The sequence below is a fragment of the Pezoporus wallicus genome, unplaced genomic scaffold (genome assembly GCF_028554395.1).
Source record: "Pezoporus wallicus isolate ANWC-B61680 ecotype Strahan unplaced genomic scaffold, APGP_CSIRO_Pwel_v1 contig_642, whole genome shotgun sequence".
In the NCBI taxonomy this organism is placed as follows: Eukaryota; Metazoa; Chordata; class Aves; order Psittaciformes; family Psittacidae; genus Pezoporus; species Pezoporus wallicus.
The window spans coordinates 1,994,803-2,008,924 of NW_026637470.1; the positions used below are offsets into that span (position 1 = coordinate 1,994,803).

General features: G+C 36.0%; 1 protein-coding gene across 1 annotated transcript in view; it reads right to left on the reverse strand.

Annotated features, from left to right (window-relative positions):
• Positions 1-9,119, reverse strand: part of LOC130597270 (cytosolic beta-glucosidase-like) — a 59,839-nt gene extending 50,720 nt beyond the window's left edge. Inside the window, 1 exon segment of the mRNA XM_057405652.1 lies at positions 8,976-9,119. Within this exon segment, the coding sequence (XP_057261635.1) occupies positions 8,976-9,119 (144 nt within the window).
• Between the last annotated feature and the right edge of the window lie 5,003 nt (positions 9,120-14,122).

The following is a 14,122-nucleotide window of genomic DNA, read 5'->3' on the forward strand; positions in this document are numbered from 1 at the left end:
TGGGACTCATTTCTTGGCCGGTGGTATCGTATTCTCTTCCCTTGTTATTTTCCCTTATCATTGTTGTAGTTGGTGGTAGCGGTGGTGATTTGTGTTGTACATTGGTTGCTGGACTGTTCTTGTCTCAACCCGTAGGAGTTGCACTCTTTCGATCCTCCTTCCCGTTCCTCTGGGAGTGGGGAAGGGGAGAGCCCCGGGGGGGGGAGGGCCTCAATTGCTCTCAGCCCAGCACCACTCACTGGAAGTGAGTGAACAAGCTGTCTGGCTAGGGTTTAAACCACGACTGTGAAATTCCTCAGAGTGCAGTGGAAAAATGCAAATTCTATCACATATCCAACATGTAGAATACAAAAAGATTCCCATTTTGGACTCTATATGGACACAGTTTCTATGAACAAAATCAACAGAATCTTTCCATTAAAGTCGCTGGAAGTTGGATCAGGTCTTAAGCTTTCACCAGGACAAACCGTTCAATAAACGGAAATAAAAGAATAGAAAATATGACAATTGAATGGTACCCAAATTTTTTTCCTCCAACAAAATGTCTTCTTTTCATGTAACTGTAACTGATATTTTAACAACTATTTTCTCAGTCCTCTTTCAATATGGCTGAACTTCCACTACAGTAATAGAAATTGCAAGATGGTTGGGTTTCTTTTTCCATTCTTTCACTCTCCCTCTCTCTCTCCCAGTCAAGCTTAGCCAACTCGTCATTAACATATGCTATATATATATAAGACTTCTAAGGGTGTTCTAAAGACTGTAGGTTCTGTATTTCTCCTGCAGTTACAGCACAGACTCTTGGATGGCTGCCTAGAACAGACCCAAGATGTGTATCTCTCAGCATACTCTCTCATGTGCTATTGGTTATAAAGCTTGCAATTGTTATACAGCTGGATTACTGACTTAAGCATATCTTTGCCATTGAAGGACAAAATTTAAATGAAACAAAACCTTTGTTCTCCTAGCAAAGTTCAATGAGAATGTCAGTATGACAAAGCAAGCTAGGTATGTTTTTTAATTCAGAGACGATGTCGTGATTAGTATAATTTCTGTTTCTGGCAACACGTGGCTATTTTGCATGCAATACTTTCCAGCCATTAATTTGTCTAGGTATTGATTTATTTTCTTCCCTATTTAAAAATAAGGTAATATTAATTTTTTTAATTTTTTTTATTTAATTTTTTTACCTTGAATGTGCTGAGTTTTCAGATTAGAAGTCTTCATAGATGGAAAAATGGAAAGAGAACAAAATAAGTAGGAAATAACACTGTCAAAAGGCAAAGAATCCTTAAAAAAAATCAACTGATGCCAATTGTTTCCTGCTACAATACCGTAAGCATGCCAGTGCAAAAAGATTCCAGTGCTGTTGTTCACAGATCTTTCTCTGTCTCTGAAGAAACACTGTACAGGAGAACAGAGTCCCTAGAGAAAAGAGAAATGATTTCTCAAAAGCCATACAAAAGATCAATATCAGGATTAGGAAAACATTTAGATCTTTCATCAGGCAAATGTACTTTTCAGGAGACAATACCTATCTGTACCTTCCCACGTCTACTAAAGAGTTATCTGGCACTGAGCACATTTCTGAAGAGTTAGAAAAACGTGTAGATAGATATTTGCTTTACAATATAGTTATAAAAATGGAAATCTAAAAGTTCTTTGTTAGCTTTGTTTTTTATATTTATGAACATAATGAAAATAATTTTACAGTGCTGCTTTTTTCTGGAAAGCATGTCTGTGGAAATGCTCAACAGAGTATGAAACTTAGTATAATCCTTCAAAAACTGACATTAACAGAGCTTTATGGCTCAAATGTTAAAATGTCAGAAAGAAGACATGAAAATCAAAATCATGTATCCAAGCTCTGCTTTTCTATGCCATAATCCTGCTGAGTGGATGCTAAAACATACCTTTTTATCCATAACTTTGCAATAGCAAGTTTCCTGTACTAAATTTACTTTGTATTTTAAGTTTAAAAGTTGAATGATTGCCTATTAAAGTCAATACTACAGAATCTCAGCTTCTGCGGAGAAGGAAATCTTGAAGGCTTGTGTTCAGTATACAACCAATTCAAACATGAACACTGTAATAACATTAGAGATTACCTTTTTATCATTCAAATTTCTCCTGTAAATCTGTAAGGGAAAGAGGTGATTTTATAAAAGACATAATTATAACTGCTTTTGAAGTGAGTTGTGATCACAATCTACTAAAATGGTGGATAAGTATTTGACTAGGACTAGAATTTTAACACATGTGGCAAATCTATCTGCAAAAAATAGCTTTTTCATTGAACAGCATCAAAAAACTGTTACACTTTTCCATTCTGGTTTATCTCTTTCATTGCCCACACAGCACTTTAAAATTTATCCTCCTAACAATCATTAAAACTTTAATACAAATTCTTCTCAAACTGCATTTGTGTATATATAGTATAGATATTCATCACTATGATAAATGAAGGAAAGATTTTTGAACACTGGAAATAAATAGTCAAAAAAATTGTTTGGCCGTTTGAACCTAACTCAGGAGAACCTATGGAGTAATGCCATTACACCACTCACAGCATCTGATACCTGTAATCCCCCATGACTTCACTCATCCTGCTCATTTTTTCAGGCACCATGTCTCTTTACAATTCTTTGACCATTGTGGAGTCTCTCCTAGGTGCTAGTTTCCCCTGCGGTCACTGTATCATTTAGTGAGTTAAATGTTTGCATGTACTTATTCTGAGAGGAACCTTAACAAAATGACAGGAAATAATTCAAGTTTCCAAACATTGGCCATCTCATAAATTCATTTGTTTCTTAAAGTTCTGTTTCTTTCCACACATGGCTCATACCATTGAAAAATGAGCGTAGCTTGGGTAATCTGAATAACTCCACCAAATAGGAGTAGGCTGGTAATAAAGCACTGAAAAGAACATTTCAACATGAAGGGTTCTACGTGACAAATTTCAAAGTGTTCAGATAAGAGTGATGCTTAAAGCTGTGTTAGAAAAAAATCCAGAACCTTTCACTTAAGAAAAAGCAAACTATTACACGAATTAAGATCACAAAGTTGGATGAAATGTAATTTTTTCTAAAACTTTCTAAGTGACCTAGAATAAAACTGATTTTTGGTCAATGATCATATTGGAGAAATTTCAGCTATGAAGGTGAAAGTTTGACAAACTCACAAATAACTGAAAAGGACAGAAAGAAAACATTAAGGGAACTATGAATGCCACTATGTTTCCCATCTAGAATACCATTGCTAGTACTCTTACAACACAGTACAGACAGCAGAGTAAGGTGATCTGTGGAACAGCAATTTATCATTAATAAAGAAGAAAATCGTCACGAAGACTGGAGATGAGATCATGGATCATGCAGAAGACCACCTACTGAAAAAAACAAAAAGACAAAGGGGGAAAGAAATTCTGTTTTACCCAGCTTCAGTTTCTTACTAGTCTGACCCTTGAACCACTAAGTCATCAATTTCCTAATATCCAGTTTTACTCTCCAATTTCTCAGCAGAACATGACATGATCAATGATCTGGAAGTTTTTAGCTGGTTGTATTGATCAACTATATAAACAAAACACAACTGTCAGCTGCTCTGAGTTTACTGCTGATGAAGTAGTATTTAAAACAATTAATGAATTAATGCTTGAACAGAGAAGAAAAACCACCAACTGATATAAAAGAGTAAAAATGTTTAGTGCTCAATTAATCATTTGCCTTATAATTGATTTTTTTAATTGTTTGACTGGCAAAACAGAGGTGTGAACTACAATTACCAGCTACCTATAACAGCTCACTTTTGGATTTCCGTTCATTATTTCCAAAGTGAAGGAAGCAGGATCACTGAGGCTGCCAAACTCTCTTTAAATTATTGGTGCTAAAAAAATAAACATCAGAAAATTCCAATTATTACAAAATGTGAAGGTTGATTACTTTTTGTAGAAAAAAAGCAGATGAGCAAATGCTATGAAACGTTGAGGCAGAGCTGGAGCACACAAAGGAATTATGGTAAACTAATGAGCTTCCAGGTGTTGGCTGAGCTTGGGTAACTAACAATATTTGCTCTCTTAGCCTCAAGCAAACCTCAAGCAAAATGTGTTAGATAAATCTTAAGTAAGAGCACCCTCTGGGAGCAGGACCAGCCCTAAACAAAAGCCAAGTTTGCAATGACGTACCACTTCAGGAAAAACAACCTACCTTATTCCTTTTTTTTCCTGATCTGAGAAGAGGAACGGTTTCAACTTTTAAAGGCAGCAATTTAATTTCTCTCTGACAGCAACGGAATGATTCAAGACGAAGTACTATCTTGCCTTTTCAGAGGAAGTATCTATAAAACAGGGGAAGCTTTCAGAAAGAGACTTGGAGTCAAATTCCATATTGGTCTCACTGGAAAAGGTAATTTGTGCCTTGCTTAGCCAGGTAAGATGGAAGGCAATCTAGCTGTTAGAAAATAAGGACCTGAGTTAAAGCAAATGGAAGGTGAGAGATTTAAGCCAGAAAAGAACACTATTTAAAGAAACGGTGAAAGCTGAGAGATTAATTTACTGTTAGTTCCATTTTATCTCTTGCAAGTACATTTCTTAATTCTTTAAATCAAAGTTCTTCTGCTATGCATGTTGCCATTATTTCCCTGGAATTGAAAATGTCTGTTTTGTTCAGCAAGTGCATGTTGGAAATCTTGGGCTATTAAAAGATGGTGCCAATGTTAACTATTATACAAAGGATTAAATCTTAACTAAGTAGTATTAAAAAGTGACTCTATAAACCTTTAGGTTATTGGTACTTCAAGACTTTTCAAAGAAAAAAAGACCAATATGAAGGATTAATAGTTAAGGTTATGCAAAATCCACTTAATCAGCATGGCTAATTTTAGCTTTAACTAAAGCTGCTGGCAACTATGTGCATTCTGCTTTGGGGCTTTACTTTTTAAGAGAGTGATGAATACATTTTTGAGGTAAATTCATCTTAACTGAGAGTCTACCTAATGCTCTTTAATTGCTGAAAAAAAGTGATTTTAATAGCATTTGCATTTAGGAGAGGAAGGATGCCTTCAGCTGTGCATCTTTAAGACCCTAATATAAGCATTTTATTTTCACATTTATATAATACACTGTTTGACTATAAAACAGGTGAGTTTTATAAACAATACAGTCATCAACATGAGCATTGTTTATGAAGAAAGAATTGTTCTCCTGACAGTATATATACCATTCAGAAAAGAGCCTAGGAAAATCGAAGCATACTCTGAAGATACGAGTACAATGACTTGCCAGTCTATCTGGGGCACAAATGCTGAGGATGAGGGTCTTTCCTTGACAAATGCTACCTAAGCAAGGCAGATGTACAGACTGTCAGCTCAAGCACCCCAGGCATTTTAAGCCAGAAATATAAACTTGCTGATACTTACAGCTCTTTTACCCAGCTCCAAAATCACAAAGGATTAGATTATTCAACATGAATTGGATTAGATATGGTTATACTCTTGGTTAAAACAAAATTATATGAACAATACATTTCCTGCCCAGTGAGAGTCAGATAAAATCTGACCGCATTTCAGACTGGTGGGGTAATTTGTGGTGAAAGCAACGGGGTGGGGTTTTTGTGAACTCAGCTTTCACAAGGTTGTGAAAATCTTGTGGGAGAAGTTACCCTTTATATTGCAAAAATTAAGAGCCATAATCATCATTCCTTAGTGGATTACAAAATGCTTCTTCTAGGGGGAAAAGTGGGTGAGCCTGGTAAAAACAGACTATTGATTCATAATGATGTTATTGCAGTTGGAAGCCCAAGTGAAATTCAGATGAGTGTACCTATGTTAGCACACGGCTATTATTTATACAAACAAGGTAATGCTATGTTAACACATATGTCTAGATCCTATCATACTAATATAGGATAATTTAATTTCTCATAAACTGAAGTCTTTTTAGGCACCTTTAATACTATTTTTTTTTTCCTACATCATGAATTAACGAATTGTAATTCATGCAGTTTTGCTTCACTGTGCCTGCTTTCATGGCCTGAGAAGGTCATCCCAACTTCCCTTGGGATTTTCATTGCTAGTGCTTTTTCAGTGAAACCTGTTAATCAGCTAGGATCATCAGGGGTGATATGCTGTATTGGATTCAGTGCATCCACCTATGTGAGTATTCTGTATGTGGCAGTGATTAGCAGAAGATGCTTCAGAAGAAGGCACTAAACCTCCAGTGAGCAAATGAACTTTCTTTCACTCTAAATTAATGGTTGGAGAAGGCTTAGGCCGTGGGTATCAAAGCTATGTAATTAAGTCTGTTCACTCTATATAAAATTAGGCAAAGTCAGTAACTGAACAAAAAGCCACTTCAAGGAAAGAAGGAATATCAACAGCAAGTCAGGAGTGATGCTCTTCCTTCCAGCAGTAAATTTATGCTGTAATGCAGGTTGTGATAAGCTCTGTGCACTTACAGAGGTTAGGGTTTCAGCTAACTAGTTTCACTGCTGTTAGCACTGTTATTGTGCTAGCCATTGTACTTAAAAGTCTATTCAATATTCACATAAATATGTAGACAGTAATCTGGCACTGATCTTCGTGCTGCCATGGCTATACGGCCATCCACAGCTCTGTTGCAGGTTGCCTTTGCTACAGTTAGTATCTGCAAAAGCTACTTTTCTAAAGGGGGTTTATTTGGCTGCAGCATAGATGTCTTGAGAGCCTTGCATGTTTTGGATATATGTCTCACAAGAGGGCTGAATCATGGCTATGTTAGAAATGCATTCTTCCAGACTGCAAATTGTAATTAGATTGACTATACTCAATGAAACTGAAATAACACATATTGTACTATTTCCCTTCGCTAAATATGATTCGTTAACACAATTCTGCCTGTTTAAAATCTTCCTGTTCCTGCCACATAGTCCTACTCAGATATTGGCTTTGATCCATGGCAGGGGGGTTGGAAATAGATGATCTTAAGGTCCTTTCCAACCCTAAGTATTCTATGATTCTATCCTATGATTCTGTTCTTAGTTTAGACCACTGCATAGTAGGCCACTGCATGGTCTTCTTTGCTACACCTCAGAAGAAGCTGTATCTCATTGATTATTGGTAGGGATTTGTGGGAGGTGTGTCTTTGAAAATAAATTATGCTAATAGTTTACTTAAAAAATCTTCCCAGTTTTGAATTTTCTGTTTATCATTGTAGACTGGCACTCAGAGAATAGTAATTATGAGCAATAAGCATTTGAGGCTGAAATTTCATATTCAGCTTTAATTCAAACTTCTTCACCTTCAGGGTATCACACAACTCTCATCACCTTATGCAGTTGTGGGTTTGTTTTTTTTTTTTCTGGAGACATTCAGAAAGGACATATGCATATTATCTTAACAGCTGTTATCTTGTTTTCTATTCTTATGTTCATGTGCCAAAATCCATTTCTGTGGGGTAGATCTGAAAAAAAAAAAACATTAAAACTCTTTAGGAACTATTTATCTGTGTATGTTTGTACATACATGTTTATACTACAGTTTCTCAACAACAAAAAAGAGTGCCCTTCTGTATCTTCTAGGAGCTGTAAGCTCTGACCAAACCTCCCTAAATCAGATGATGCAGGGTTTTCCCGTTACTGCTGTTGTTTTTTTTTTTTTTTTAAGTAAAAGCATTGTTACTCGTAAATAAATCTGTTTAGGTATGCTATAATAAATTATTTTGGTTCTAGAGGAGAAAGTTAAGTACTTGAATCTGTTACAACTTATAAGGAATTACCTGCAATGTAAAAATTGAAACATTAGATAGGGTGTACTTTTCCCAGCAATATTTGTGTAAACTGTCTGGTACAATAGCTCCTCAGAAATGGGTACTGGTGCATGTGGGCTTCCTAAGTAGCAGAATATTCAAAAATCATGATAGTCTCTGAGTTGGAAGTTGAAGTTTTACAGTGCCCTTACTGCTTGGTGAGACTAATTTAACATACCTATGTCTTCTCATTTGACACTGGAGCATCAACTCTAGCCATGTGGGTCTCCAGTAACAGCAACTCTGCAGTCACTCCTGTTTGCTGTCTAATCTGCTCATCATAAACAAAATTTCTCCTTTGTAATTTGCCTGTTTTTTTTATCCTGCTCTCAGCAAGCAGTATTTGCAATCTAATATATATTTGTATTTGTAGGTTATTAAATGTTGCCATCATTCTTTTCTATGAAGTGAACACTCCTACCTAGAAACTCAGTTATAAGGAAAAATCCTAAACCAGTCATTTTTATTGCCTTTTTTTTCACTCTTAAATTTATCTTACGATAATACTGTGATTGTATTAGTATGTACATTTGAGGTAGCATTCATTATGGAGAACAGACCTACCTTATTCATTGCTTCTTTACATGTGGTACTTGCCCTGAAAAAAATCAGTCATATTTTTCTGTTATTTTAAATAAAAGCTCCCAATTTTGTAACCTATCTATCTAATGATATTTTATCCTTGCTCTTTTTAAAATGAGCTATTCATGTCATGTGATATTTGACCAAAACTAGAAGGTACACTGCCCAGGAGTGAAAAGCAATTCCTGCAGAAGTCAGAAGCAATCTTTCATTTATTTCAACTTTAATGCAATCTGGTCTATATGAAGGGCGTAGAAGTGACTGGCAAAGTTTTACTGACAAGGATGTCATTTGTTATCTATATCTTACTGTTCCCTTCGTTATACTTTGAAATAAAAACTACTGCAGACTGTACAAGCAGACAAAATCAACTGTTTAAGAATTCATGCTATTTTCTTTTTCTTGTGTAAAACGCTGTTAATTGCATCTGCTTATTCTCTGTGCTCTGCATCTCAATCCTTTTTTACAACAGATGTCTCCTTTCAATACTTGATTTTTATTCTAATATCTAAAATACTATTTGTGGTGTTTTGTTGTAAGATTTGATTAGCTCACTCTCTGTTCAAGTGTCAACTGCTCTTCTTACTTGGAAACAAGAATCTTCAAAACTAACCTGGTAATCTTCCTTTAAGACTTCTAAAAAATGTTCCTTTCCTCTAGCACCTATGAAAAACCTTGACAATGATGAGGCAGCTGATGTTCTTTCTACAGTTGTTGTCTTACAAAAACTCTTCTCATTGATGTCTTGGGCTCTCATGTCTTTATCATATGAGTTCTCTTGTCACGTCAGCTTTTGAGACAAACTTTCGTTCTGTATTCTTAAAATCCAAAATATTCTCTTAGGTGTCAAAACACACAGATGCCATAACGGCCAACAGCATGCCTACTGTGGTAAAAATAAATAAATAATCCTGAGAATCTTTATTAGCTTCTATAAAGAAAACAGAGCAAAAGTTCCCAGATGCATGTGACGCCACTAGACATCTTTTCTCACTCAGTCACAACAAAAAGGCATAAACATTTCATGAATCGTGTGATTTTTATAGACGAATGGACAGAAATATCAGTCAACAGAAGCAACGTCAATAAATAAATCTGAGATAATCCTGGGGTAATCAAAGCTCTATTTAGATAGGCTTTGGAATATTTAATACATCTAAATAAAGAAACTCAGCTGTGTACCAGAAAAACGATGCTGATGCAAGCTATTCTGGTGCTGGCATAGAGCCAAAATGGCTGTCATTTTTGCTGTTCTGCTCAGTTTCTTTATTTAGGTGTTTCTTACACTCTATGCTGTTTTATGGGGGTTATCTTAAAAAAAAAAACAGTTAAAAAAAACCCCTCATGTCTACATTGAGCTGTGTAACATGTTTGATCACCTAAAGTGTTTCTGATCTCCTCCCAGCAACCAGCTCAACTGTTCATAAAGTTTCTCAGTGTTTATTTACCTGCTTATTAATTTTATGTTGTTCCATTTAATCCCACTTTATTTAGCTTCCTTCTGAGAATGCCATGTGCAACTGGTATCAGTGTCTTACTAATATTAAGAAATTCTGTGTACCACTTTTGCTTTATGCATTCATTATTTCATTGAAGAAACCAATTAGTTCGGTTTCACTTGATTTGTGCTTTTTACAAACGTGTTGCTGATTTATCACTGCATTTTCTTCAAGCTGTTTACATACTGACTGCTCTTGCTTTACTAATTGTTCTAGTTATTTGTCAGGTATTGAAGTTAAATTTAGTGGCCTATAATTCTTCTTCATATTTCCTCAACAATCACTTAATCTCTTATTTTAAACTGTAATTTAATTTATGCTCCCCTTGGTTTCTAGACACAAAGAAATGGAGATAGATATTAAACTAAGCAGTAAACAGTAACACTTAACTAATAAAATCTAGTTCAATCTACAAATGCCTTTAGTGGGTAAAGGAGAAAGTTCTGCTTAAACTGGACTTGAGAAGTGGCTTCTATCTTTGGCTTACAAGACTGTACCCTCTCTTGTTGCCTGTACTTCCTGTTTTCCATAAATGTGTATTTCTTCGTGATGAGAGGGACAGTAAAGTAAAATGTTGGCACTGTTGTTTGCTTGGTATTTTTGGATCATGAATCAGCTGAGATTAAAGATAACTGTTCCAGCCAAATTAGAGCTAGGGCTACAACATCAGTGCTAAGGCAGTACAGCAAGAAATGGATGTCAAGAAACAGAAATGATGTAATCTCTGGCTTTATATGAGGAACAAACATCAAGTCCTATCAAGACAAAGAAAATGGACACTATTTGAAAAGTGGAGAGAAACATAAAATACCTGGTTCTTAAGAAGCTGAGAACCAACACACGAAGACATTTATTTCTTAAATCTCATCAAAGTTTTGGATCTTGGCCTTAAACTCAACGGTCAACCAGAAACAGCTAAACAATGCAAAGGGTAGCAAATCTGTCTATATTATTTCTTCAGCTAAAATAATTTAACTCTTTTTAAAGACTCCCTGTTTTCTCAGACTGCTCAAGATTATGAGGCTTGAACTCTCATGGCAGTGACTGCCAACAGCTCCCTCAATATTCAACTTCCATGAGAGAGAGAGCAGCGAATGATCAAGACCCTAGAAAATGCTGTGGTAAAGTCCTCACCAACACAGTTTTATCTCTGCAGCAAAGGCAGACTCAAGCTAATAAGAGTCTACACAACAAATGTGAAGCTAGCCAGAAAGGTGCAACGCTAGCCTGCACTTCAGGAATGTGCTTTTTAAAGCAATCCTTTGACTGCTCACCATTTGCAGCATACCATGCCAGTCTCCATTGTGTTCTGTGACTTGCCTGTTAGGGACAGGTAGTTGACACATCTGGCATGCAGTGCTACAGAGTGGGAGAAAAACTACAACATGGAATTGTAAACTTAGGAGAACACAGCCTGCTGCAAGATGCTGCAAAATAGAAATTAATGGACAAACTTAAGAAGTCTGCACAAGAGCAAAGAAAACACAGTTGAAAATTCTATATTTAATATCTGGAAGTCTTATGTCTTGTAAAAATAACACATTTGATTTTGTCTCTTTGCTGTGGCCATGACATGGTGTCATACAGCATCTATAAAGGATACTTTTTTTTCCTAGTGATCAATTAGCTTGTGGCTGAGACTGCAGGGAGAGTCTGCTAAGCATATCTCTTACTCAGAGACGTTCAATTAATATGTCTTGTACAGCCAAATGAATTCCAGAGAACAGAAGCCATATTACTGTTGTGCAGCATTCAAACATAATGACCTGTGCGAATTTCAAATATGGAAAAATATAGCAGAATTCAACACAGGATTGAATTGATAGTATATTTTAGACTATATGATTCAATGCCAGGTTCTTCTCACATTAATTTTGAGGAGATTTGTCCCTTTCTCCAATGAAACACCTCAGTTCTTAGATTCAAACACTCCGATGCCAGTTACTGCTTATGACTGTGCACTCTTCCTCAAGTACTAGACTCCAAGGTCTAATTCCAGCGCTATTGCAGCTTCTCACATTTGTTATGCACAGGACTGCAATGATACAATCGCTTCTAGATAAATTCTATGGTGATCCTGATTCATTTAAAGAAAATTATTTCCAGTCTTGCTTCCTCTCTTGAGACTTGGTCATTTTGTAAACTCAAAATATGTAAACTCACAAATTTTGACTCACTGATTTTAATGAACTGCTGAATGTCAGGACATTCAGTCAACAGGGATTACTTTTCCTAAACAAATACATGATATTTTATTATCTCCAGGTAACGCTAATTACACTGGAAGAAAATGGGAGAGAATCTTTAATATCACTGTTAGCAGAGAAGCCTGGCAGAATGTGATTCACAGAGCACCTAGTAAGTGCATGCTAAATGAAACAAATTTACTCTGTCTTTAACACTAATTTTAGTAGAAAATATGAAACAAAGATCAGATCTGCTGGGAAAATTGGTAACCTTTTAAATTAATGTTCCCTCAGCCACAATTAATTTAGATTTAATAGGACAGTTAATGTATGTTATTTGAATACTGATTATTAAATATTCATCACAGATTAAAAGTTATGTAATAGATTCACGACTGTGAAATTGCTATGAACCTTTTGCATAGTCATAATACTCTGCAAATATGTTTTAGTATGTAGTTGTTATTCGTTTAATATATAATAACTGTTTAATGAAGTCTAAATTAAATACTTGTATTTTAAGTTGAAAAAATGTCTGGGAAGTACAAAACACAATGTAGAGCATGTTTACCATGCTGCATTTATCAACATAAAATCACATTGTTTTGAAAGTAGTCAAAAAAGTGCGTATGCTGTGGGGTCTGCCTTAACAAAAAGTTTTCTCTGGATAGTTTCATTGCTGAAACTCCCATGAAACTGCCTCAGTGTCAGGATGATTAAGTACTCAAAAAGCAAGACCCAGAAATTCTGCTGATGTTGACATCAAAATGCATTGTTTTCCCTATTTCCTTCCGCCTTGAGATGCAAACCTATAATGATGTATTAATTGCTATTTATTATTATGCTTCCTATTGTTACATTCTTTTTATGGCTTGTGGCTGCTTACCAGAACTAAAAGAATCCTTTGGATAAAATGGGCTGGGGAAAAGACCAGTGTGAGTCATAATGCAGACTGTTCAGGCCGTGTTTTTATTCAGTAATTGAGGGTGCCACAAAGATCTCTTCTCTAATGACAGGAACGCTAGCTCTGCAGCCAGACAAGCATGCTATAACCTACTGCTGTGGCTCCACCTGCTGAAAGGTATGGGTTTGAGTTCAGAAGGAGTACCACAATAAGACACCTTGCTTCTCCAATCCACTTACTGCTTTTTTTTTTCTGCATCTCTGCATGGTACCGGACATGTCATATGTCTTTATGCCATACAGGGTCTAGGTGCACCTTGGTTACTTGACAGCAAGGACCTCAGCTTCTGTCTCAAGGGCAACGTGTTACTTATTGTCATCAACGTGTCTGTAGCTCCTGCTACATTGGCTGCAGGTACACCTCTGAGCTCACATGTGCTTCTTATCATCCTCCCCTTTTGCTTTTTTGACTATCACCCAGCCCTGTCTCAGTCCTGTAGGGTACTGTCTGAACCACAGTCGCCTGTCAGTGTAGGACTCAGCTGCTGTTTGCCTCTGGCCAGTATAGACTTTGTTATTTTCTTTAACTATCACATTAGCCTTTTCCCGTCTGGTTTTCCTTCTGAATTTTCTGCCTGAGTTCAGGGTACTATTCAGGAAAGACAATCTCTTGCTTCAGGCACCATTATGCAGCCAATAAAATTGGGACTTTTCTATAGTTAATGTTTTGTAAAATCTAAGGTGATAAGATTTGGGAGTGAAGGAAATTCTTCAAAGTATTCATGTTAAGGAAGTTTAACTTCTGAACCATTCGAATTGCTTAAACATCAGACAGCTTGTCTTTCATATGTTCATACAACAGTACAAATCCTCATCCATCTAGCTAGACATAATCACTACCATCTTGGAACACCACCACCTTCTTTTCAGCCATAAAGACTGATGTGTTAGGAATGAAGTAGTTCAGCTTTTGTTTTCCCTACCAATTTTTCCCAAAACTCTGTGTGTTTGGATCCTACTTAAATTATAAAATTGATATATCAAAGTTTTTAAGAAAGGATAACAGAGAGTAGAAAGAAAACTATTTTATTTCCATTTTTATTAGCAGATTACTGCTTGGAAGCCTGTAAGCTTATTACTGTTGAGTAATGTGCCTAGCTAATGACAATCTT